General features: G+C 43.8%; 1 protein-coding gene and 1 long non-coding RNA gene across 6 annotated transcripts in view; one reads left to right on the forward strand and one right to left on the reverse strand.

Annotated features, from left to right (window-relative positions):
- Window positions 1-7,610: 7,610 nt before the first annotated feature.
- POLA2 (DNA polymerase alpha 2, accessory subunit) overlaps window positions 7,611-23,642 on the forward strand; it is a 35,349-nt gene continuing 19,317 nt past the window's right edge. For 4 of the 5 annotated variants that reach the window (XM_006149883.3, XM_027772432.1, XM_027772429.1 and 1 more), the window contains exons 1-6: window positions 7,611-8,029; window positions 12,099-12,223; window positions 14,023-14,114; window positions 14,303-14,360; window positions 18,841-18,947; window positions 22,570-22,760. In XM_006149883.3, the coding sequence (XP_006149945.1) occupies window positions 7,951-8,029; window positions 12,099-12,223; window positions 14,023-14,114; window positions 14,303-14,360; window positions 18,841-18,947; window positions 22,570-22,760 (652 nt within the window). In that variant the 5' untranslated portion in view covers window positions 7,611-7,950. Of the gene's footprint in view, window positions 8,030-10,588; window positions 10,685-12,098; window positions 12,224-14,022; window positions 14,115-14,302; window positions 14,361-18,840; window positions 18,948-22,569; window positions 22,761-23,642 lie in introns of those variants that run through there. The other variant, XM_027772430.1, reaches the window with a different exon arrangement.
- LOC106735005 (uncharacterized) lies at window positions 9,012-23,575 on the reverse strand. The gene is made up of 3 exons (XR_001370459.2): window positions 23,519-23,575; window positions 23,292-23,378; window positions 9,012-9,452 (listed from the first exon to the last, which is right to left on the reverse strand). It is a non-coding gene; the product is annotated as an uncharacterized LOC106735005 (long non-coding RNA).

Raw genomic sequence — 23,642 nt, forward strand, 5'->3', positions numbered from 1 at the left:
GACAAAAGAGAGACAGAAAGCGAGAAATCACCCCCCAGGGGGGATGGCCACGCCGCAATCCCTTCTCCTCCATTCTCCTCTCGGGATCCTGGGCACGCACGCACACGCACCCAGCGTAGATTTTAAGCCACCAGGTTCGGGAAGTGAACCGCAGTCGACTACATGGGAGTCCAGCGACATAGCCATTACGCTAACTGCTGGTTCCCCCAATAGCAAATATTTGAGACCTAAGGGTCTCTGTTGCAACTACTCAAGTCTGTCTGTGGTCGTGGTCGAGGCCAGACTCCCACATGGCCAATGGCAGTTCAAGTCCCAGACTTGGTAGCTTGCTTTCTCGCTTTCCCTCTCTCCCTCTGTCTATCTCTGGTGAGTGCACATGCCCTGTGGTAAATTTAAAAATAATAATGAGAATGAGAAATAAAATGAAATAAATCAATCTTTTTTTTTAAATTAGCATGTCTGTGTGTCAATAAAACTCAGATACTGAGGGGACCAGCAGTTAGCGTAATGGCTATGCGGCATGGCCATCCCCTCTGGGGGGGTGATTTCTCGCTTTCTGTCTCTCTGTCTCTCTCTGTCTTTCTGGCAAGTGCACGCGCTCTATAGCAAAAACCTCTCAAAAAAAAAAAATATCAGATACTGAAATTTGGATTTCGTATCATTGTCAAATATCACTAAATATTCTTCTTTTAATCTTTCCCAACCATTTCAAAATGTAAAAGAATGCTTAATCTGTAGACTTTACAGAAACATAGCCAAGTTTGGTCTGGACCCCTTGGTGTATGATATACAAAGAGCTCCTCCTACTTGGTAGGAAGAGGTGAAAGCAAGGATGTAAACATGCAGGTCGGAGAAGAAGAAACCCAAGTGGTCAGTCAGCATTTGGAACAGAATGTGAAGTGACATATTTTCCTATTATCTGAATACAATATAGGACACATTCTTTTTTTAGAGAGTTTTTTACTATAGGGCATGTGCACTTGCTAAAGAGACAAAGACAGAGAGACAGAAAGCCATAAGCCACCCCCTGTGGGGGATAGCCACAATCCCTCCTCCTCCGTTTTCCTCTCGGGATTTTCAGCACGCATGCACACATGCCCCAAGTGAAGTTCAAGCCACCAGCTCTGGGACTTGAATCGTAGTCGACTACATGGGAGTTCAGCGATGAAACCATTATACCATCTGCTGGTCCCAAATAATCCCACATTCTAAAGAGAGGCTCTTAATGTGCTCCTGAAAGCTTTCTCTCTCTCTTTTTAAAGATTATTTATCCACTTGAAAAAAAAAAATTGCTAAGAGGGCATGTAAGCTTGCTGGAGAGAGACATAGAGAGAGAGAAGGAAAGTGAGAAAGTATCCCCCAGGGGAATGAATGATCATGATGTAATCCACTCTCCATTTCTCCTTTTCGGATTTTGGGCACACGTGCACATGTGCCTGGTGTGTCTTTCGAGCTGCCAAGTCTGGGATTAGAACTGCACAGTTGGAGGGGCCAGTAAGTGGCAAAGTGGCTAAGGCACTGAATTCAAACATGGTTGACCATGGTTCGAGTCTTGAACCTGCCAACTTGAAATTCACGCCAGAAGCGTGTGCATGTGTGCCTAAGATCCTGGGAGGAGAATGGAGGAGAAAGGATTGCGGCATGGCCAACACCCCAGTGGGGGTGATTTCTCACTTTCCCTCTCACTGTCTCCAGAGAGCACACACACGCTAAGGCAAAAAATAAAAGGATTTTTTAAATTACTTATATGTTTCTTTAACAAGCAAGAGAAACTGAAAGACAAGAGAGAGCACCCCCAACAGCGTCCTGACACCACAATCCAGCTTCAGCCAGCCGGGTCCATAGACACGCATGCCCAGTGTCCTAAGGGAAGTCCCTGGACTCAAACCTGAACTTTCCCAATGTGGGTCAGCATCACAGAGGGGAAAGTTTTACTGCTGTGACACCATCCAGCTCCCAAAATCTTTCTGTAAGAGACCAGAACCAGTCAACTTATCTCACCACGAGATGATAACACGCAACTCATAAAAAAGACTGAAAAGAGGGAGTAAGAGACAATGGCACACCTAGGCTATCTGACATCCAGAGCAGATGATTTTTAACTCCCCCTCGTGTATACAGTACATTATTTTTAGTAATTATACCCAATGTTAAAGGAGTTATTTACGGGACCCAGCAGTTAGCGTAATGGCTATGTCGCTGGACTCCCACATAGTCAACCGCGGTTCGCATCCTGGACCCGGTGGCTTAAAACTCACGCCGGGCGCGTGTGCGTGCATGCCCAAGATCCCGAGAGGAGAATGGAGGAGAAGGGATTGCGGCGTGACCATTCCCCCTGGGGGGTGATTTCTCGCTTTCTGTCTCTATGTCTCTCTCTGTCTGTCTGGCGAGCGCACACGCCCTATAGCAAAAACCTCTAAAAAAAAAAAAAGGGGGGGGGTATTTACAAGGGTCAGTAGGTGGCATTGTGGTTGAGGCACCGGACTCCCACATGATCGACCACGGTTCAAGTTCCAGACCTGGCAACTTGCTTTCTCACTTTCCCCCTTTCTCTCTCTGTGTGTCTCTCTCTAGTCAAATTTAAAAAATAATAATAGGGGCCCGCAGGTGGCTTAGTGGTTAAAGGCACTGGATTCTCACATGGCCGACTGCAGTTCGAGTCCTAGACCTGGCAGCTTGCTTTCTCACTTTCCCTTTCTCTTACTCTCTGTCTCTCTCTCATCAAATTAAAAAATAATAATAACAAAAAAGAAAGGAGGGGGCCGGCAGGTGGTGTGGTGGTTGAAGTGCTGGACTATGGTTTGAGTACCAGACCTGGTGGCTTGCCTTCTCACTCTCCTTCTCTCTCTCTCTCTGTCTCTCTCTGGTCAAATTGAAGAACAGTAATAAAAATTTAAATTAAATTAAATTAAATAATTATTTAAAAAACAACAAATGGAATTAACTAAATATTTATTTATTTATTTATTTTGGGGGAGGTTTTTGCTATAGGGCACGTGTGCTTGCCAGAATGACAGAGAGAGAGCCGGAGACAGAAAGCGAGAAATCACCCCCCACAGGGGATGGCCACACCACAATCCCATCCCCATTCTCCTTTTGGGATCTTGGGCACACACAAGCACCCGGCGTTAAGTTTAAGCCACCAGCTCTGGGACTTGAACCGTGGTCAGCTACATGGGAGTCCAGCGACATAGCCATTATGCCAACTGCTGGTCCCAGTAAATAAAGAATGCTTTAAAAAATAGTTTTGTTTTTAAAAGGTGTTATTTACAGTTGGCTCTCAGTATCTGTGGATTCCACAGTTCAACTGTGAATCACAAATATTTCGGGGGCGTGGGGGGAGTACTGCTCATAGAAAGCCAGATTCCATCGCAGTTTGAATCCCAGCCCTAGTGGCATAAAAAATACACCAGGTGCACATGCAGGCATGCTCAAGATCTGATGAGATGGAGAAACAGAAAAAAGAGGATTGCAGCGTGAACTGCCCCATCGAGGGGTCCTCTTCTTCCCTTGTACCCCAGCCCCTGCAAGCTCACTTGCCTTTTGGCAATTAAAAAAAGAAAAGGAGGGAGGAGCGAAGATGGCGGCCTGAGACGTAGGGCCAGCTGGCCTCTGGGCTGGCCTGGGAGGCTGAGTTCATTTGCCCGGCAGGGAGCCGGGGGCCCGGAAGGCGGATGATGGGGGAACAAGCAGGTGGTTCCTTATCATGAGAAGAACATCTTCCTTAACCTTTTGGTGCTTTTATATTCATCTTGAAAACAAAATTAAGGGGAACCAGCAGTTAGCGTAATGGCTATGTCGCTGGACTCCCACATAGTCGACCACAGTTCAAGTCCCGGACCCGGTGGCTTAAAACTCACGCAGGGCGCGTGTGCGTGCATGCCCAAGATCCCGAGAGGAGAAGGGATTGCGGTGTGACCATCCCCCCTGGGAAGTGATTTCTCGCTTTCTGTCTCTCTGTCTGTCTGTCTGGCGAGCGCACGAGCCCTATAGTGAAAACCTCTCCAAAAAAAAAAAAAAAAAAAAATTAAGAACTCAGGACTTGGCAAGTATCTGTTCCCTTAGAGTGGGTAGTCCTTTTATCTAGCCACTTGCCCTCATCCTGAAATGTGCATCTCCTCTACACATTACCTCCGTGATTTAAAATAGAAAGGCTGCTTTTCTTTTTGTGTCACCGCTCAAATTCCACACAGAGAAGCTCCTAGGATAGAATTACCCTGCTGACTTCTCCAGGAAGAAAGAAGCAACTGAGACGGCTCTTCTGCTGCTGTTTGATTATGAAGAAATTATTTTGCAAGCTGAAGGCTGATGCTTTGTTGAAAAGGTTGCTTAGGTAGTCGTATTTATGCATTCTTTACCTTTTTTCCTGCAAATAAGAGAACTAAATAAATAATAAATATTAATGACTTAAAATAAATAAAATAAATAAATACTGAAAGGAGGAGCAGCTGTGGGTGTGGTAGGTAACACAGCTGGATCCCACGTGGCCCACAACATGGTTCAAATCTCAGACCCTGGGACTTAAAAAACACACCAGGGGGACCGCAGGTGGTATGATGGTTAAGGGTGTTGGACTCCCACATGGCCGATGGCAGTTCAAGTCCTGGATCTGACAGCTTGCTTTCCCACTTTCTCTCTCTTTCTCTCTCTCATTCTGTCCTTCTCTGGTCAAATTAAATGAGGTTAAATAAAATAATTTTTAACAACAACAAAAAAAGGTGTGTGTGCATGCCCAAAATACTGAGAGAGAAATGAGGAAGAAGGGATTATAGCATGGTCATCCACCCTGGGAGTACTTCCTGCCAATCCCCATCTCTCTCTCTCTCTCTCTGCATGTAATCTACAGCAAATTAAAAAAAAAAAAGATAATAAAAACAATAGGGGTCAGCCCCATAGTCTAGAGGTTAAGGGAGTTGAGTTGGATCATACATGGCTGACCACAATTCAAATCCTGGCCATGGTGGCTTGGAAAAACATGCCAGGCTCATGTGAACAAGTGCCCCAAATTCCAACAGGATGCAAAAGTGAAGAAGGGATTGTGGAGTGACCACATCCCAGTAGGGACTGCTTTCTCCTTCTCTTTTTTCTCTCTCTCTCTGTCTCTCTTAGCAAGTGTACATGCCCTCTGGCAATTAAACACACACACACACAATAACAATACGATAATAAAATTGAGAATAAAAAAAAAAAAAAACACACACACACACACAATATAGGGCCAGTAGGTGGCATGGTGGTAAAGGCACTGGACTCCCACATCGCTGATCGCAGTTCCTGGCAGCTTGCTTTCTTATTTTCTGTCTGTCTGTCTGTCTGTCTGTCTGTCTCTCTCTCTGGTGAGAGTGTGTGCCCTATAGCAAATTAGAATATAACAACAAATGAAATTAAACAATTCTGGGACCAGCAATTGGCGTAATGGCTATGTCACTAGACTCTCATGTAGTCAACTGCGGATTGAGTCCTGGACCTGGTGGCTTAAACTCACGCCGGGCACATGTGCATGCAGTCCCAAGATCCTGAGAGGAGAATGGAGGAGAAGGGATTGCAGCAGGGCCACCCTGTCTGGAGGGGGATTTCTTGCTTTCTGTCTCTCTGTTTCTATCTTTCTGGTGAGCACACGCGCCCTATAGCAAAATCTTCTCAAAAAAATTAATTAAACAATCCTTTTTTTTATTTTTAGAGAGCTTTTTGCTATAGGGCATGAGCAACTGCCAGAGACATAGAGACAGAAAGTGAGAAATCACCCCCCCAGACAGGATGGCCACACCATAGTCTCTTCTCTCTTTTCCTCTCAGGATCTTGGGCACGCATGCAGGCACATGCCACCAGATCCAGAACTTGAATCATGGTTGACTACGTGGGAGTCCAGCAACATAACCATTACACCATTTGCTGGTCCCAAAGTTAGACAATTCTTTAAAAAAAATACAATATAGCAACTATCACACAGTATCTACATCATATTAGGTGTAAGTAATCTAGAGATCATCTGAAGTATATGACAGGATAGTGTAGGTTATATGCAAATACTATGCTATTTTAAATAGGGGACTTGGGCATCCATCCACTGATTTCAGTATCTGCCTGGATCCTGGAACCAATCCCCTCAGGATACTGAGGAACAATGATTTCAAAGGAACGCCAGCCATTGTTCCAAAACCTCCCTTTTGCTTTTTAATGTGTCTTTATTGTGCTTCACTGTGGGTCAACGTCTTTGGTGTTGGGACAGTGCCAGAGTACCATCCCATCAACAGAGTATGATACCTTAAGTTATTTGATCAAAACTGAACCAATAGAGATTTTGGCTTAAAGAATTAGGAGTTATTTCTGGGGGATGGCATTCTTCTCATTTTCCTCCTAAAATTTTGTTCCTTTAGTGACCTACTCTCCCTCTTAACCTTCTGTTGTCCACTGAGAACCTCTACCTGGAAATCCCAAAGGAGCCCAAATCTCAGGTGACCAAGAAGAAATAAATCATTTCTGGAGACCAGCAGGTGGCCTGATGGTTGAGGAGTTGAACTCCCACATGGCCAACCAGGGTTAAGAGTCCCAGACCTGGCAGCTTGTTTTCTCACTCGCTCTGTCTCTCCCTAGTTAAAAAAAATTTTTTTTAAGAATTATTTATTTAAGGGGCTGGCAAGTGGCATGGTGGTTAAAGGCGCTGGACTCCCACATGGCCGACCACTGTTTAAGTCTCGGACCTGGTGGCTTGCTTTCTCACTTCCTCTCTCTCTCTGTCTCTCTCTGATCAAACTGGAAAATAATGATAATGATAATAATAATAAAGTTAAATAAAATAATTTTTTAATTTAACTTTATTTACTCATTCATTTATCTTAATTTGACCAGAGAAACACAGACATACAGAGAGAAGGAAAGTGAGAAAGCAAGCCACCAGGTCCAGGACTTGAACCATGGTCAGCCATGTGGGAATATCCAGCACTTTAACCACCACACCACCTGCTGGCCCCTCTCTGGTCAAATTTTAAAATAATGATAATGAGTAAAATTAATAAGTCTTTCTAAAAAATAATTTCCATCGCTTGTGCATCTCATATACACTAGAATGTCTCAGATCCAGAAAACAATCCATCCACTGTGACTAGGACCACGGCGATAATAACGATGATGTCAATGGCAACCACATTCGCTACCGAAGCCCCCTTTTAGTGAGAACCAAGGGCGCAACAAGGGCAGAAATAAGGGGAACAGGGAGAGCTCCGTGGGGACCAAGAGCTCTTCCAGTCTCGCGTTGGGCAAAGTAATTTTGGGACCTTTGGAAGACAGCTTCTGCGTACCAACGGGACAAAAGTGACGAACATGTGTCACGGGGCTTCGCCAAGCAATGCTGAGCACCTGCGGCTGGCATAGAATCACCGCCTCCCCCACTGGAGACCGGGAGGGAGGCGTGGCTGGCCCCCACCTGCCTTTCGCGCCTTGCAGCCGAAAAGAGCTTAGCGGCTGCAGAGCCAGGCGCAGGCGCGCCAGCGGGCGTATTAGGGTTTGTGCGCACGCGCAGTCCAGGAACCAGGCCTGGAGGAGGTGAGGAAGGGGTGGGGCTGAGCCCGGGTCTCGCGCATGCGCTCGCTGCACAAACCATTTGGCGGGTTTTTCCTAGCAGCTCCGTTCAGCTCCCGTCACCGAGAAGCTTGCGGTAGCTTTCAGGAAACAAGACGTTCCTTCCGGGAGAGATTTCTGCTCCCTCCTCAGGGCGTTTCGGGGCTGTCTCCCACTTTAAAAAAAAGTATTTCTCTGCGACTGACGTCTGGGGCCTTCTGACAGCCTGAGGCGTTGGGAGGTTTGGTCACCACCTGTCTCGGTACCCGGAGGGTGAGAGGTTAAGCGGGCCCTTGTGCTGCGCATCGCTCTCCACGCCGTGGGTGTCCTGGGCGCCGGTAGGAGCAGGGCAGGCCGGCCCCCGTCCCGGGTCGCCCCCGGTCCCGGGTCGCCATGTCGGCGTCCGCGCAGCAGCTGGTGGAGGAGCTGCAGATCTTCGGCCTGGAGTGTGAGGAGGCTCTGATCGAGAAATGTGAGTCCCTCACCCCCTCCCCGGTCCCTGGTCCCTGGTCCTCAGCCCCCGCACTCAGCTGGGATCCACGCTTTGTCCCGGTGCTCCTGGAACCCAAAGGGCAGCGCTTCCAAGTTTCACGTTCCTTCCGTCGGAGTTCTCGATGGCTCTAAGATATGGGATTTGGGGAGTTTGAAACGCTCACGAGGTACCAAATCAGAAATAACACGAAGCGCGATTTTAAATCAACGCGAAGTGTCTGAAAGGTGACATTGGAACATGCTAATTTCAGACTAGGACCCGGTGGCATCCCGGAGTTTGGAGATTGTTGAAGTTCTGATAACAAAGCAAGAAATGTGGGATTTTTGAGTCGATTTTTTTTTCCCCTTTGCCTTTGCCATTCCAGCCTTCACCTTAAACTTGTGCTAATCCATCATCTCTGTTAGCAAAGCTGTTGGTGGTCTGTGCAAACAGGAATACCTTGAAGTGGCTTTCTAAAATTGAATTTTAGCATGGAAGAAACTTTAGGGAGCTTGTTGGCTCCGTGTTTACAGGTGGAGGAACGGATGGAGAGCTAATTTGCCTGGGCTGTCTGGGTATCCAAGTCTTCACCACTAGACTCCATCATACTGGTTAAGCTCTAGGGCAGTTATTTGAAGTGGCCATAGTCTCTGGGAGATGTGGAAGTTCTCCGTTTTAGAATCAGGAAGAATGTGCACCTGCCTTAACATTCATCAACACTTTGAACTTCTTATTGTATATATCAAAACAGACATGCTTTTATATATAAATTATATATTGAACCATGCCTGGTTTTACAGATAACTAGACCAAACATGCTAATTAAAAATAATTATTTAATTTTATTCATTATCATCTTCTATAAAAATCAACAAAAACTCAACAGAGAGAGAGACAAAGAGGGAGAGGAGAAAAATAAGAAAGCAAGCCACCAGATCTGGAACTCGAATCATGATCAGCCATGTGGGAGTCCAGTGCCTCAATCACCACACCACTTGCTGGCCCCCAGACATGTTCATTTTTGATGAGAAGTTTATTTCACAGAAACCAGAATACTACTATAAGTTCTTATGCCCACTATATTCTCTTCCTTGAAAGAGACTTAAATGAGAAACTCAATCATAGAAATATTTTTGATGAGCTTGAACAAAACAAGAGAAATTAATGAACCAAACTTAGAAAGTCTTGAGACCAAGATGCCTATGGCTTCCATCTCACATAGGACTACATTGGCAATGGTTTTAGAATTCTGTATCTTTGAATTTATAATCATTAACCTCAATGGGATCTTGATGTTACCCAACAATCATACTGTATTTCCTTCATTTATTCACCGAGTCTGTTAGATGACAGTTTTCTTCTCTCTCCTCCTTTCTCCTGTCCTCTTTCATCTTCACTCGCAACTGATAAACTTCCTGTTTCACTGAAAAAGTAGAAGCAATTAGAAAACTAACGTAAGCTACTACCTTTACTTCTTCCAACCAACCTGCCTCTACCATATACCTAGCCGTATCTCCTAGTACAGTGAATAAACACTCCATTTTCCTAGCAAAAACTAAACCCTCTTATGAGATGAGTCCTAAATCCCAGTCCTCCTCACCTACTTAAGGACATCAGTCCAGTAATGCTCCCCTCTTACATGTTTTCTATTTTTCTTCCACAAGATTTTTCCCCCCTAATAACAGAAATGTGGGTTTTTTAAAAAGTATTTATTTTAATTTTTATTCCTTCACTTATTTTAATTTGACCAGAAAGAGACACGGAGAGAAAGGGAAAGTGAGAAAGGAAGCCACCAGGTCCAGGGTTGGAACCGTGGTCAGACATGTGGGAGTGTCCAGCACCTTAACCACCATGCCCACCTGCTGGTCCCCTGAAATGTGGTTCTTACTCCTACTTTAAAAATACTCAGTTCATGGGACTGGCAAATGGTGTGATGGTTACATCGCTGGACTCCTACACAGTCTATTCCCAGACCCAGTGGCTTAAAATTCACGCCAGGCATGTATCCCTAAGATCCTGAGGAAGATGGAGGAAGGGATTGCGGCGTGGCCATCCCTCCTGAAGGGTGGTTTCTTGCTTTCTGTTTATCTGTTTCTCCAGTGAGTACCCGCATCCTACAGCAAAAATCTCTCTTAAAAAAAAAAAAATACTCGGTTGACCCTAGTTCCCACTCTAGTTCTCTTTCCCAATTACAGCAAGCTTCAAAAGGGTTGTTCTTATTTGCTGCCTTCCAATTTTTCCTCTTTGAATTCATTTCAATAAACTTTTCCTCCTACCAATTTACAGAAACTACACATCAAAGTCACCAGTGACCTTCATTTTACTAAAGTCAGTGATGAATTATCAGTTCTCATCCTGAATTATCAACATTTGACAGTGTTTATCACCTCTTCTTCTTTGAAACATGTTTTTCTCTAAGCTTCTTGGTCACTACCTAGTTTTTCTTTAACCTTGCTTGTGACCACTTCTTAGACTTTGCAGATTCATCCCATTTTAATGTTCCCAAATTTATATTTCAGCCCTGACCCTTCATATGAACTACAGGCTGCTCTGTCCACCTGCCTACTTGACGTCTTCATTTGGCATTTCAAAGTCTACATGTCTAAAACTACGCTCCTGGTACCCTTCCCTCTCCTGCTATTTTTCCCATCTCAGGTAATAACAATCCCATCCTTCCAATTTGGTAGGCTAAAAATAACACTCTTATCCTGACTCCTTTCTTTTTCTCTCCTACATCATATCTACTCAGTAAATCACAGTGATTTCACTTTCATGATGTATCCTATCTAGGGCCCAACCACTTTTCACCATTTTACTGCCACTATCTTCATCATCGCTCAGTTGGACCTTCATATGATTCTCTCAACTGTTCTCCCCGATTCTGCCCTTGTCTCTCTCAGTCTGTGCTTAACAAAGCAGCCAGAGTGATCCTGGTAAATAGAAGATTGTGTCACTGTTCTGTTCAAAAAAAACTAGTGGTTTCCCAACTGGCTCTGGGTACTAATGAAGATAATTACAATGGCCAACAACCTGCATCCACCTTTAGCCTTTCTACTCAGCTTCTGTCTCCTTGCTCACTGCATTCTAGCCACAATGACTTTGATGACCCTGCTTCAACCTTAGGATCTTTGCACTCACTGCTCCCTCTGCCTGAAAGCTCTTCCCTTGATCATTGTTTGGCTCACTCCTTCACTTCCTTCAAGTTTTTTTGCTTTGTTTTTTAAATTGACACAGTGCATATGGACGAGACAAAGAGAGGGAGTGTTCACTGGAAAGAGAGTAAGAGAAAGTGAAAGCATCCCTCAGTGGGGCATAGTCATGCTGCAATCCCATCTCCATTTCCCTATTAGGTTGGGATTTTGGGTATGCAAGCACATATACCTGGTGTTTTTATCCAGCCACTGGGGTTGGGATTCGAACCACAGTGGAGTATGTGGAATCCATCTTCCCTAACCACTAGGCTATGGGACTAGCCCTTCTTCAACATTTAAATGTCACCTTCTTACTAAGACCTTCTCTGTCATTATATTTAAAATTGTCAGTCCCTCCCTCAGCTTCCTAATGTCTGTCCTAGTTTTTTTTTTTTTTTTTTTTTCCTACATAGAACATTTAATTCTCTAAAATACTGCATAATTAACTTGTTTCCTGTCTCCCTCCCAATATAAGCTTCATGAGGACAAGGGTTCTTCTGGGTACTTTTTGTTTTTGTTTTTTAATTTTTAAATTTGCTATAGGGCACATGTGTTCACTGGAGTGAGACAAAGAGAGGGGAAAGTGAGAAAATACCTCCAGGGGTAATGACCATACCTCATTTGCTTCTCCGCCAGTATGTTTTTCAAGCTGCTGGGTCTGTCAGTCACGGAATCCAGCTGCCTTAACCACCATGCCACTGACTAGCTCTAGGATCCTTCTGTTTTGTTCACTAGTCTGTCCTTAATGTTTACAACATTGCCTGGCACTAACAGATGCTGAATAAATAGTGATTGAATAAATAGAGAATTATTTTCACTTTTCAAGGTGAAAACTGTAAGAAATGAACTAAGTTCTTGTCCACTTTTCCTTCCTACAGTGGTAGAGCTTTGCATTCTGTATAGACAGACTGAGGAGGGAATGGTAGGTGAGCTTGTAGCTTTCTGTACCAGCACAAATAAAGCTCACCTCACCTCGGAGATCCTGAACTCTTTTGAGCATGAGGTAAGAACAAACTGTAAGTAACTTGACATGTCTTTTCATTTCTGCTTTGGCGGGGCAAGATGATATACTGAGGAGAATATTAGCTTTGAAATCAGACCTAGAGGGACCAGCAGTTAGCATAATGGCTATGTTGCTGGACTTCCATGTAGTTGACCACGGGTTGAGTCCCGGACCTGATGACTTAAACTCACGCTGGGTGCATGTGCATGTGTGCCCAAGATGCCAAGAGGAGAATGGAGGAGAAGGGATTGCAGTGTGGCCATCCTCCTGGGGGGTGATTTCTTGCTTTCTGTCTCTCTCTGTCTTTCTGGCGAGTGCACGCGCCCTATAGCAAAAACCGCTCTAAAAAAAGAAAAGAAATCAGACCTAGATTCCAGTACCAGTATGAATTTGGGCAAATTACTTAATATCCCTGAGCTTCAGTTTCCTCTTCTGTCATTTTTCCTAAAAACCTATATATTTTTTGATTGTTGTAAGAATTAAGTGAGAATGGTGTTATTAGAATTTTTATTTGGTGGGAGGGCAGATAGTAGTGCAGTGGTAAAACACAACATCTCTGCAAGGCAATTCCACATGAGAAGGTTCTTAATTCAAGTCCAGAGACCTTCGTGAGTATGCCAGGCATGCCCATGATCCAGGGCTGACTGACGGCTGGGGGTGGTTTCCAGCATAGGGACCCTGTTGGAGTATGGCCTTTATCTCTCACTGATGGAAGAAATAAATAAACTTAATTTTTAAAAAAATTTACTTACTATTTTTCAATTTGTTATAGGGCATATATAGTGCTCACCAAAAAGAGAAAGAGAGAAAGTGAGAAAGCAAGACTCCAGGTCTAGGGCTCAAACCATGCTCGGCCATGTTGGAGTTCAGTGCCTTCACCACCACACCACCTGCTAGCACCCTACTCCACCCCCAATTTTTTTTTTTTTAATAATTTTTTATTATCATTATTTTAAAATTTTGATGAGAGAGAGCACAAGCCACTAGGTCTGGGACTCAGACTGTGGTTGGCCATGGGGGAGTCTAGCGCCTTTAACCACCATAACACCTGCTGGCCCTGAGGGTTTTTTTGGTTTTTTTTTGGAGAGGTTTTCGCTATAGGGCGCGTGCGCTCGCCAGACAGACAGAGAGAGACATAGAGAGATAAAGCGAGAAATCATCCCACAGGGGGGATGGTCACGCCGCAATCCCTTCTCCTCCATTCTCCTCTCAGGATCTTGGGCACACATGCACACGCGCCCGGTGTGAGTTGTAAGCCACCGGGTCCAGGACGCGAACCGCGGTTGACAACTCGGGAGTCCAGCAACATAGCCATTATGCTATTCCTGGTATTTTTTTTTTTAAGAGAGATTTTTTGCTATAGGGTGTGTGCACTTGCTGGAAAGAGAGACACAAAGTGAGAAATCACCCCCCAGGGGGGATGGCTATGCTGCTCTCCGTTTTCCTCCGTTCTCTTCTTGGGATTTTGAGCACACACGCACACGCACACACGCACACAGTATATGCCATCTGCAATTGCTAGGACTCAAAGCGCGGACGACTACGTGGGAGTCTAGCAACATACCCATTATGCCATCTGGTGGTTCCTTGGAAACTTTTTTTAGTAAGGAGAATTATATGTGTTGTAGACAATCACAAGATAATTATTTTCAGTCAGTGTGCATCTTCTAAATCCTTACTTTAAAGAATACTATATTTAGATTATATTTTGAATGCCTTTTTTTACCTCAGGGCTGTATAAAACACCTCCCCTATTACTGGACAGTGGAATAATATATTAACAATCTTTTATTCTTTAGTTTTTGAGCAAAAGATTGTCTAAAGCCCAGCACAGTGCCTCTAAGGACAGTGGACATGCAGGAGCTAGAGACATTGTTTCTATACAAGAGCTGTATCCTTTTCTGCCAAGTCTTTGCACCAAGCCACATACTATACTTTATAATTTGTCTATAATTGCGTATGTAATTTAATAACATAATAAAAATTACCTAATATTCAGATTTCTTATTTAACCTTATTCTACTCTTTCTTTAGGTGGGAGTTTATTATTACTGTTTTCCTTAACCAATATATTTTTAGAATTGAAGTAGAGGAAGAAGAAGAGACCCTCTTGAATTCTTATACCACACCCTCTAAGGTAAATATACAGTGTTTAGAAATTACTGTGTTTTTTTTTTTAACATTTATTTTTATTTATTTATCTATTTATTTGTTGTGATTTTTAAGCCTCTGGGACAGGACACAAACCGCAGGTAGCCATGTGGGAATTCAGCACCTTACCCACCATGCCAACTTCTAGCCCCTAGAAATAACATTTTACAAGTAGCATTTGTAAAGGCATTATCATATCATTTGAGTATCCAAAGGACAAAATTACCACCACGAACAGTTTCTACTATATTTCCACCTATGCATCTTCATTTCCAATTATATGCATAAATATTTTCTCATAGCAGTACTTGTGGGCCAAACCATGTGGCCCAGTGGTTAAGTGGATCCCACATGGCTGACCATGTTACTTATTTTTTATTTTTTAAAAAATTATTTATTTATTATTGTTATTGTTTTAACTTGCTATTATCAGAGAGGAGAGAGAAAGTGAGAAGGCAAGCTGCCAGGTCCAGGACTCAACTACAGTCTACCATGTGGAAGTCCAGCATCCCAACCACCACACCACCTGCTAGCCCCTACCCATGCTATTTAAAACTTGGTCTTGGTGCCTTTAAAAACATGCTGGGGGATGGTGGCCAGCAGGTGGCATGGTGGTGAAGGATGCTGAACTCCCACCAGGCGGCCGACCACAGTTTGAGTCTCAGACCTGGCCATGGCGGCCGACCACGGTTTGAGTCTCAGACCTGGCACGTGTGCATCCATGCCCAAAATTCCAACAGAATACATGGAAAAGGGGTTGTGTGATCATGCCTCACTGGGGATGATTTCTCACTTTCTCTCTCTCTGTCTCTAGCAAGTGCATGTACCCTGTGTCCAAAAAAAATTGTTTTTCTTTATTTTTTTTACATTCAGTCACTGTACAATTTTTTTTTTTTTTGAGAGAGATTTTTGCTATAGGGCACATGCACTCACCAGAAAGACAAGAGACAGAGAGACAGAAAGTGAGAAATCACCCCCCAGGGGGATGGCCACATCGCAATCCCTTCTCTCTCCTCCTCTTGGGATCTTGGGCATGCACACACACACGCCTGGCATGAGTTTAAGCCATCAGGTCCGGGACTCAAACTGCGGTCAAATATGAGAGTCCAGCGACATAGCCATTACACCAATTACTGGTTCCAACTACTATACAATTTTTCTTTAAAGTTTTTACCATAGAGTGCATGAACTTGCCAGAGAAACAATGAGAGGAAAAGTGAGAAATCACCCCCCTGATGGGGTGACCATGCCACAGTCTCTTCTCTTCCACTCTCTTCTTGGGATTTTGAGCACACATGCACATGTGCACAGTGTAAGTTTCCAGCTGCTAGATCCAGGACTTGATCCACAGTTGGCAATGTGGAAGTCCATGGCCTTAATCACTAAGCCACCTGCTGGCCCTCCAATTTTTTAACTCTCTTGTTAGACATCAATTTAATCATATATTAGGTTGACGGAGAAGTCATGACATGTTTTTTTTCCATGTTTTTCTATAAAAAATTTGTCATGACTTTTTCAACCACCCAATAGCACAGGTACCAAAAATGCATAAAGATTATGGGCTCAACTCATAGCTCAGCAGTTAAGGGAATTTGATCCTACATGGCTGACCACAGTTTGAGCTCAGCCTCTGCAACTTGAAAGGCACACAAGGCACATGGGCATGTGTGCCCAAAACCCTGATGGGATGCAAAAATGAAGGAAGGAAAATTATGGTATGACCATGCCCTCTTGGGAGGTGCTTTTGCTTTCTCTTTCTCTCTCAAGTACCTATATCCTCTGGCAATTAAAAAAAAGGATAAAGGGGGCCAGCAGGTGGTGTGATGGTTAAGGCACTGGATCCCACCTGGCCGACTCCACAGTTTGAATTTTATTCCTGTGGTTTGAAAAACATGCCAGACACATTATGCACATTGTCAGTATCCTAAGAAGAGAATGGAGAAAGGATTGCTGTGTGGCCATCCCCCAAGGGGGTGTTTTCTTACTACCTCCCCCCATGCCCTGCCACGAACACACCCAATCTATGGCAAAAATCTAAACACAGAAAAGGATAAGGATTATAACAGGGTGAGAAAATGCTTGTCATTAATGTAGAGTGAAACAAATCCATTTGTATGGCCAGCGGGTGGCATGGGAGATAAGGCACTGGATCCTACATAGTCAGCTATGTGGTTCGAGTTCCAGACAGGAAGGCCTGAGAATCACACTGGGTACGTGTGTACATGTGCTGAAAAATCCCAAGAAATGAGGAGAAAGGGTTTCAGTGTGGCCATTCCCTGTGTGGAGGGGAGTGATTTCTCACTTTCCCTCTCTCTCTCTCTGGCACTTGGACACCCTATAACAAAAATCTAAAAAGGAAAAACAAACAGTGTGCACAATATGTAAACTAAGGGGTGTGTGTGTGTGTGTATATAATATGTTTTTCAAGTCACTAAGACTAGGACTTCAACTGCATATTCAATCATATGGGACTCAGCCATGCCACTAACTAGCTCAGGTTTATTTTTATTTTATTTGTTTATTTTTTAGGTTTTTGCCATAATGCACACACGCTCACTGGAGAGAAATGGAGAGAGGGAAAATGAGAAGACACCCCCTAGTATGGCTGACCATGCTACAATCTCTTCTCCTTTCTCAGGATTTTGGGCACTCACATACCCCAGCATGACTTTCAAACTACTGAGTCTAGGACATGAACTACAGTAGACCATAAGGGAGTCCAGCACTTTAACCAGCATGCCGCCTGCTGGCTCTCAGGTTTATTTTTTTATTTATTTTTTTTATTTTTACTTTTTTTTTTTTTTTTGGATAGGTTTTTGCTATATAGGGCATGTGCGCTCGCCAGACAGACAGAGACATAGAGACAGAAAGCGAGGAATCACCCCCCAGGGGGGATGGTCACACCGCAATCCCTTCTCCTCCATTCTCCTCTCGGGATCTTGGGCACGCACGCACACGTGCCCGGCGTGAGTTTTAAGCCACCGGGTCCGGGACGCGAACCGCGGTCGACTACGTGGGAGTCCAGCGACATAGCCATTACGCTAACTGCTGGTTCCCTCAGGTTTATTTTTAAGCTGAGACTATAATTCATATATTTTTTAAATTGGGAAAATATTAAAATACCAGAAAAGAATATTCAAAAACAATTTTAATGGTAGCATAAAAGTATGTTTTTAAATCTATTTTCTGGGGCCAGCAGGTGGCATGGTGGTTGAGGCTCTGGATTCCTACATGGCCAACCATGGTTCAAGTCCCAGACCTGGTGGCTTGCTTTCTCACTTTCACTGTCTCTCTGGTGAACATATGTGCGTGATAGCAAAAAAATTTTTAATAATAATAAATTCTTTTTTTAAAAAAATCTTTTCGGGACCAGCAGATGGAGTAATGGCTACGTTGCTGGACTCCCATGTAGTTGACCGTGGTTCAAGTCCCAGACCTGGTGGCTTAAACTCATGCCGGGCGCATGTGCGTGCGTGCCCAAGATCCCGAGAGGAGAATGGAGGAGAAGGGATTGCAGCGTAGCCATCTCCCCTGGGGGATGATTTCTTGCTTTCTATCTCTCTGTCTCTCTCTGTTTCTCTGTAGCAAAATACCTCTCCCCCCCCCCAAAAAAAAAAATGCTTTTTATTGTAGCTATTTAATGATGGCTTTGAATCCATTCTCTTCTGACGCTACTAGTTAGCAACTGGGTGGCATAACTTCAAAATGCCATTAGGAGGAGCCCTAGAACAGGAAAAGCTTCTACAAATTAGCCAGCTTCCTGTTTGCAGTACAGGCAAGGATATTTGTCTTTTCTGCTATCGTCAGTTACCCTAGTCTTTATAGAGCAGTGTGTCTGTGAGTTTCATACTTCATCTGGGCTTATCTTTGGATCCTTGTCAATGAGCCAAAAGGAAAAAAAAAAAATTGCCAAACCCAGAAGTGATCATCAGTGAGCTGTCCGCTAACTACACTCCAAGTATGAGCTCAACCACGCTATCTGCCTGGAGTCAGTCCCCTCTTTAACTCTGAAAATGTGTGATAAACGTGGCCAGGATAAGTAGTAACAGAGTCCCATCCGTCTCAAAGATGGGTGTACATGGGTCAAAACAGTGTGCGTTGTAAAACTCGGCTCTATTCTAAAGCAAAGAGAGGAAGGGGTAGAAAGTGAACACGTGAATGATTTGACAGGACAGATTGTCAGATGATTGACAGGACAGCCTTTCCCTGGCAATCCCTTATTGCCCTTTTTGATAATTGCTTTCACAGTGAGCACGGCGTCCTGATGAATGTTAAGTTACTGTGGTTGAAGGTCGCTTTGTGGGATTATGTTTGGAAGACAGGGCCTTAAGAAGAGAACCAACCCCATCCTATTTTGTGCTTTTCATTTGGGCATCACTTTCCTTTTTCTTCTGTAGGAACTGTACACTTTGTTAACAACTTCGATCCAGAATGACTGGAATTTTGTTTTCTGGTTTTGTTTTTAGGGTTCTCAGAAGCGAGTTCTTGCCTCCCCAGAAACCCCCCTGACAAAAAGGAATGTGTCTGCCCGTAGCCCCCACCAGCTTCTCTCACCATCAAGTTTCTCTCCAAGGTATGGATCATCATGTATTCAAGTGCCAAAAAGCAAGCCTCCCTCCCCTTTCCTAACGATCTAATAGCAGCCAGCCGGACAGTAACTTATTAACCATGGCTGGAAGTGCATGTCTGTAGTGAGTTCTCTGGAAAGCACGTTGCTCTCTCTGCCTCCCCTGCTTTCTCTTCCTCTGTGGAAAATTACTGTTTCTTTCAGTCATTTAGGAAATTCACTTCCCACCTACTTTTCTAGGGCTCATTTCCTAGATCAGGAATTGATACTTTCTGTTGAGAACAATTTGTCTATTCAGAAGTTGAGGAGTTTTACCAGTCTTGCCAGTAGTGGCAAATAGGTTTTCACCTGCTTCTGTCAGTTTCTGTTTTGTTGGGTTTCTTTCTTTTTAATCTGAAGTATTTATTTTTTGAAAAGAAAAGAACATATCTTTGTTCGTAATGTTGCATAACCTGTTTATTGTCCCTCACTCAGGTTACAACTAGTTTCTGAGAATTTTGTCACTGTGAACTACACTGACTTCATTGGTATTTTATCCCTGCTGCCACCATTCACATAAATCCACAAAGATCCCATGTGATTTTCTGAGATCCATAAATGACATATCTTATATATTACATTAGAGACTTCCGTAGGTAAGTGCTCTGCTAGGGAGAAAGGTTTGTGGGAGCTGCTGCCAATCAGGATGAAGTTCAGGAGCAGAAAGTTAACCATTTAGAGAAATGCCAACTGTCAGCTGGAACTACCTCTCCTGTGACTTACTGCTTCTAGACTAACGAGAGCTTAGGAATTTTCAACTCTATTTCTTTAGAAAGGTGGTGATACAAGGTCTAGAGCCATTCAAGATGAGTGTTCATTGGATTTTTTTTCCTTGTTTTTGTTTTTCTTTCTTTCTTCCATGAGAACGATAGAGCGAGAGATAGAAAGTCAGGCACACCTAATAGGGTCTCACACTATGATCCACCCCCAACCTCTGCCAGCTGGATCATGGAATGCACTTATGTTGTATGTGCCTGGCGTGTATAAGATCCTGGGACATGAATCCAGGACCTTGCCCTGTGGGTGCAGTTGTGTTAGTGCTGCACTCCTGCCCAGTTATTAGATTCTGAAGGACAATTTGACTTTAGTTTGGTCCACTACTGCTTTGGGGAGTTCTCAAACTGTCTTCAAAAGCATGCTTCCGAGGACAGTTAGCAGTTAGCGTAATGGCTATGTCGCTGGGCTCCCATGTAGTCGACTACGGTTCGAGTCCTGGACCAGGTGGCTTAAACTCATGCCGGGCACATGTGCGTGTGTGCCCAAGATCCCGAGAGGAGAATGGAGGAGAAGGGATGTGGCGTGGCCATCCCCCCTGAGGGTGATTTCTCACTTTCTCTCTGCATCTCGCAAGTACACGGGCCTTGTGGCAAAAATATTTTATCTCTGCATCTCACAAGTACACGGGCCTTGTGGCAAAAATCTTTATTAAAAAAAAAAAAAAGGCTGAAATCTTTAGGTGCCATGAGATAGTGCAGTAGTGATCCAATTAGATCCACATCAGGGGGTCCTAGGTTTGTGTCACCAAACTTTACATGCCAAGTGTGTGCATATGCCTGTGATTCAGGCTTGCTGGGACTGGGGGTGTACTTCAGCATGGAAACCCTGCTGTGAGTGCTGAGAGAGAGAAATAATAATTTTTTTTTTGAGAGGTTTTTGCTGTAGGGTGTGTGCACTTGACAGAAATACAGAGAGACAGAAAGCAAGAAATCACCCCCCCAGGGGAGATGAGATGGCCACACCGCAATTCCTTTTCCTCCATTGTCCTCTTGGGATCTTGGGCACGCATGTGCGTGCATGCCAGCAAGGGAAAGCCATGCCACAATCTCCTCTCTTCCATTCTCCTCTCAGGATTTTGGACAGATACACACACGTGCCCAGCGTGAGTTCCAAGCTACCAGGTCCAGAACTCCAATTGCAGCCGACGGTGGGAGTCCAGTGATGCAACCATTATACCATCTGTTGGTCCTGATAAAAACTTTTTTTAAACAAGCTTTGTAGGCATACAAGGGCATCTTTAAAACCTGTTGTATATGGATGATTCTCATAGATGTGCCAGGACCATTACAGGAGCTCTAGTCTCTGAACAGGCAGGCCTTTGAAACCTGAAACCTGTGGATCTGTTTACAACTGGCTTCTCAGGTCTCATTGCATTAAAGGGCCTGCTACAATGGCTGGTCCACTGATCTGTGCAGGAAAGAGCTTGGAGAAGTTGACAGTATGCTGCCTAGTCATGTTTAATATACTCCAATAAAGCTGACCTCAGAAACTGGTTTTGTAATTTATGAAAGTAACTTATGAATTATTCAGGTAGAGGCAGCACTAGCGTTAGAGAAATTAATTGAGCTCATTTTCTGTAGCCTGTCTGGAAAGAAAGAATATCGGCACCGATTACAATGGCACCCCATGTAAAACCAGTCCCTATAGCATTTCAGTGCCTTGAATGAAACCCATTTTATTTTATTTTTTAAAGAATTATTTATTTAATTTTATTTGTTTATTATTATTATTATTGTTTTGTTTTAATTCACCAGAGAGAGAGCAGAAAGCCTAAGAAAGCAAGCTGCTGGATCCAGGATTTGAACTTTGTTCAGCCATGTGGGAGTCCAGTGTTTTAACCACCATGCCGGTTGCTGGCCCCAAAAGCTATTTTATTTTTTATAATTTTTTTTTCATTTAATTCTATTATTATTTTAATTTGACCAGAGAGAGAGGGCAAGTGAGAAAGCAAGCCGCCAGGTCTCAAGACACAAACCACGATCAACCCTGTGGATATCCAGTGCCCTTAACCACCATGCCACCTGCCACCTCCTTGAGAGCTATTTTAAGTAGATCTCTCTGTACATTATATTCACAACCAAAGAAGTAGAAAATCTCACTGTCATCTAAGCAGATCAGCAACATCCTTGTGTTCTTAGTGGCATAATTTACTACTTAGGGAGTGGAAATAGGGGTTCTTATCAGTTGAATCTTGGGAGAATGGGAATGTTTGCTCCTCTGCTGACTGTTAATTCGTTATAGCTTTACCTCCATAAACACTGAAGAAAGTTGACTAATTTTAACTTCACATTATAGTTTCTACCATGAACTATCGGGTTGTTGGGAATGTGCAGAAAAGCATAGAAAAATATGTTATGACTTTCCCAACAACCTAGTATGCGAGTTCTTAGGTATGCTCGGCAGCTTCTGGCCTATCCACAGTTCCAGGCTCAGATGATGTTCTAATGCACACTGAAAATTCATAAGAAGAACAGAAAATGGGACTTAAAAGTTCTTACTCAATTCAGTTTGAGTTTTATTTTGCTTTGTTTAGTTTTAATGCTAGGAGAATGACAACTTTTTTGAATATGTTTCTGTTTCTAAACGTCTCTAAACATGTTTGGTATTCCTCGGCCTGCGATTCCTCAGCCCCTCATTCCTGAAATTCCTTAAAGGTCTGGATATGTCCAGCACCATTAAGCTGATTAGATTTATGAACTGTGAGGCAGCTTGACTTTTCTCCAATCTCCGTTTCCAAAGGAGAACCTCATGTTATGCTTGTCTCCTTTTAGATATCAACACAGTAATATTCTTCTGCTTTGCTTCCATTTAGTGCTACTCCCTCCCAGAAATACAACGGGCGAAATAACCGAGGAGAAGTGGTCACCTCCTTCGGCTCGGCACAGGGAGTGTCTTGGTCTGGGAGTGGAGCTGGAAACATCAGCCTCAAGGTCTTGGGGTGTCCAGAAGCACTAACCTCCAGCTACAAATCCATGTTTCAGAAGCTTCCAGACATTCGAGAAGGTGACTTTTTTTCCCCTTGAAATTATGGTGGGTATAAAACTACTTAGGGGCTGGTTGGTGGTGTGGTAGTTAAGGCAGCTGGATCCCACATAGCCAACTGTGTGGTTCAAGCCCTAGACCCAGCAGCTTGAGAAACATGTCAGGCATGTGTACGTGCTTGCCCAAAATTCCAAGAGGAATTGTGGTGTGGCCATCCCTCTTGGGATTGCTTTTTTTTTTTTTTTCCAATAATTATTTATCTATATTTATTCTTAGCATTATTCTTCAATTTGCTATAGGGAACATGCACTCACCAAAGAGACAGAGACAGAGAGAGAAACAGAGAAAGTGAGAAAGCAAGCCACCAGGTCTAGGACTTGAACTATGGTTGGTCATGTGGTAGTCCAGCACCTTTAATTCCTCCCCCTTCCCCCCAAAAAGGCCCCTTTAATCCCCCCCCCTCCCCCCCACCCCCCCCCCGCCTCTCCAGGAAGCACATGTGCCCTGTAGCTAATTTAAATAAAATAAAATGAAACCACTGGAAAGACTTACAGTAACCAAGCTTTTGCTAGGCGGTAGAACAAGTTCCAAGGTTGCTTTCGATTATCTTAAGTTGGAAGATGTCCTCATGGATACGATCTTAGTGAAGAGACATCGGGTGACACTATGAGTAATTCTCTCAAGTCACACCACTTTGCTAAAGAAAAAGTATGTAACTGTTCCAGGGATGAAAACCTGGACCATGAAAAGGAATTCATCTTACAGTTAAAGATACTTACGACTTCCTCCTTGGAAGCCCTCTCCAGATTGACCTTGACTACAACCAAACTTCAGTGATAATCTGAGTAAAGGCAAGAGTCAAGTAGGAGGAGGGACTCTATGCTGACTCCTGGGTTGGCCAGA

Source organism: Tupaia chinensis, unplaced genomic scaffold (assembly GCF_000334495.1).
Source record: "Tupaia chinensis unplaced genomic scaffold, TupChi_1.0 Scaffold000273_1, whole genome shotgun sequence".
Classification (NCBI taxonomy): Eukaryota; Metazoa; Chordata; class Mammalia; order Scandentia; family Tupaiidae; genus Tupaia; species Tupaia belangeri.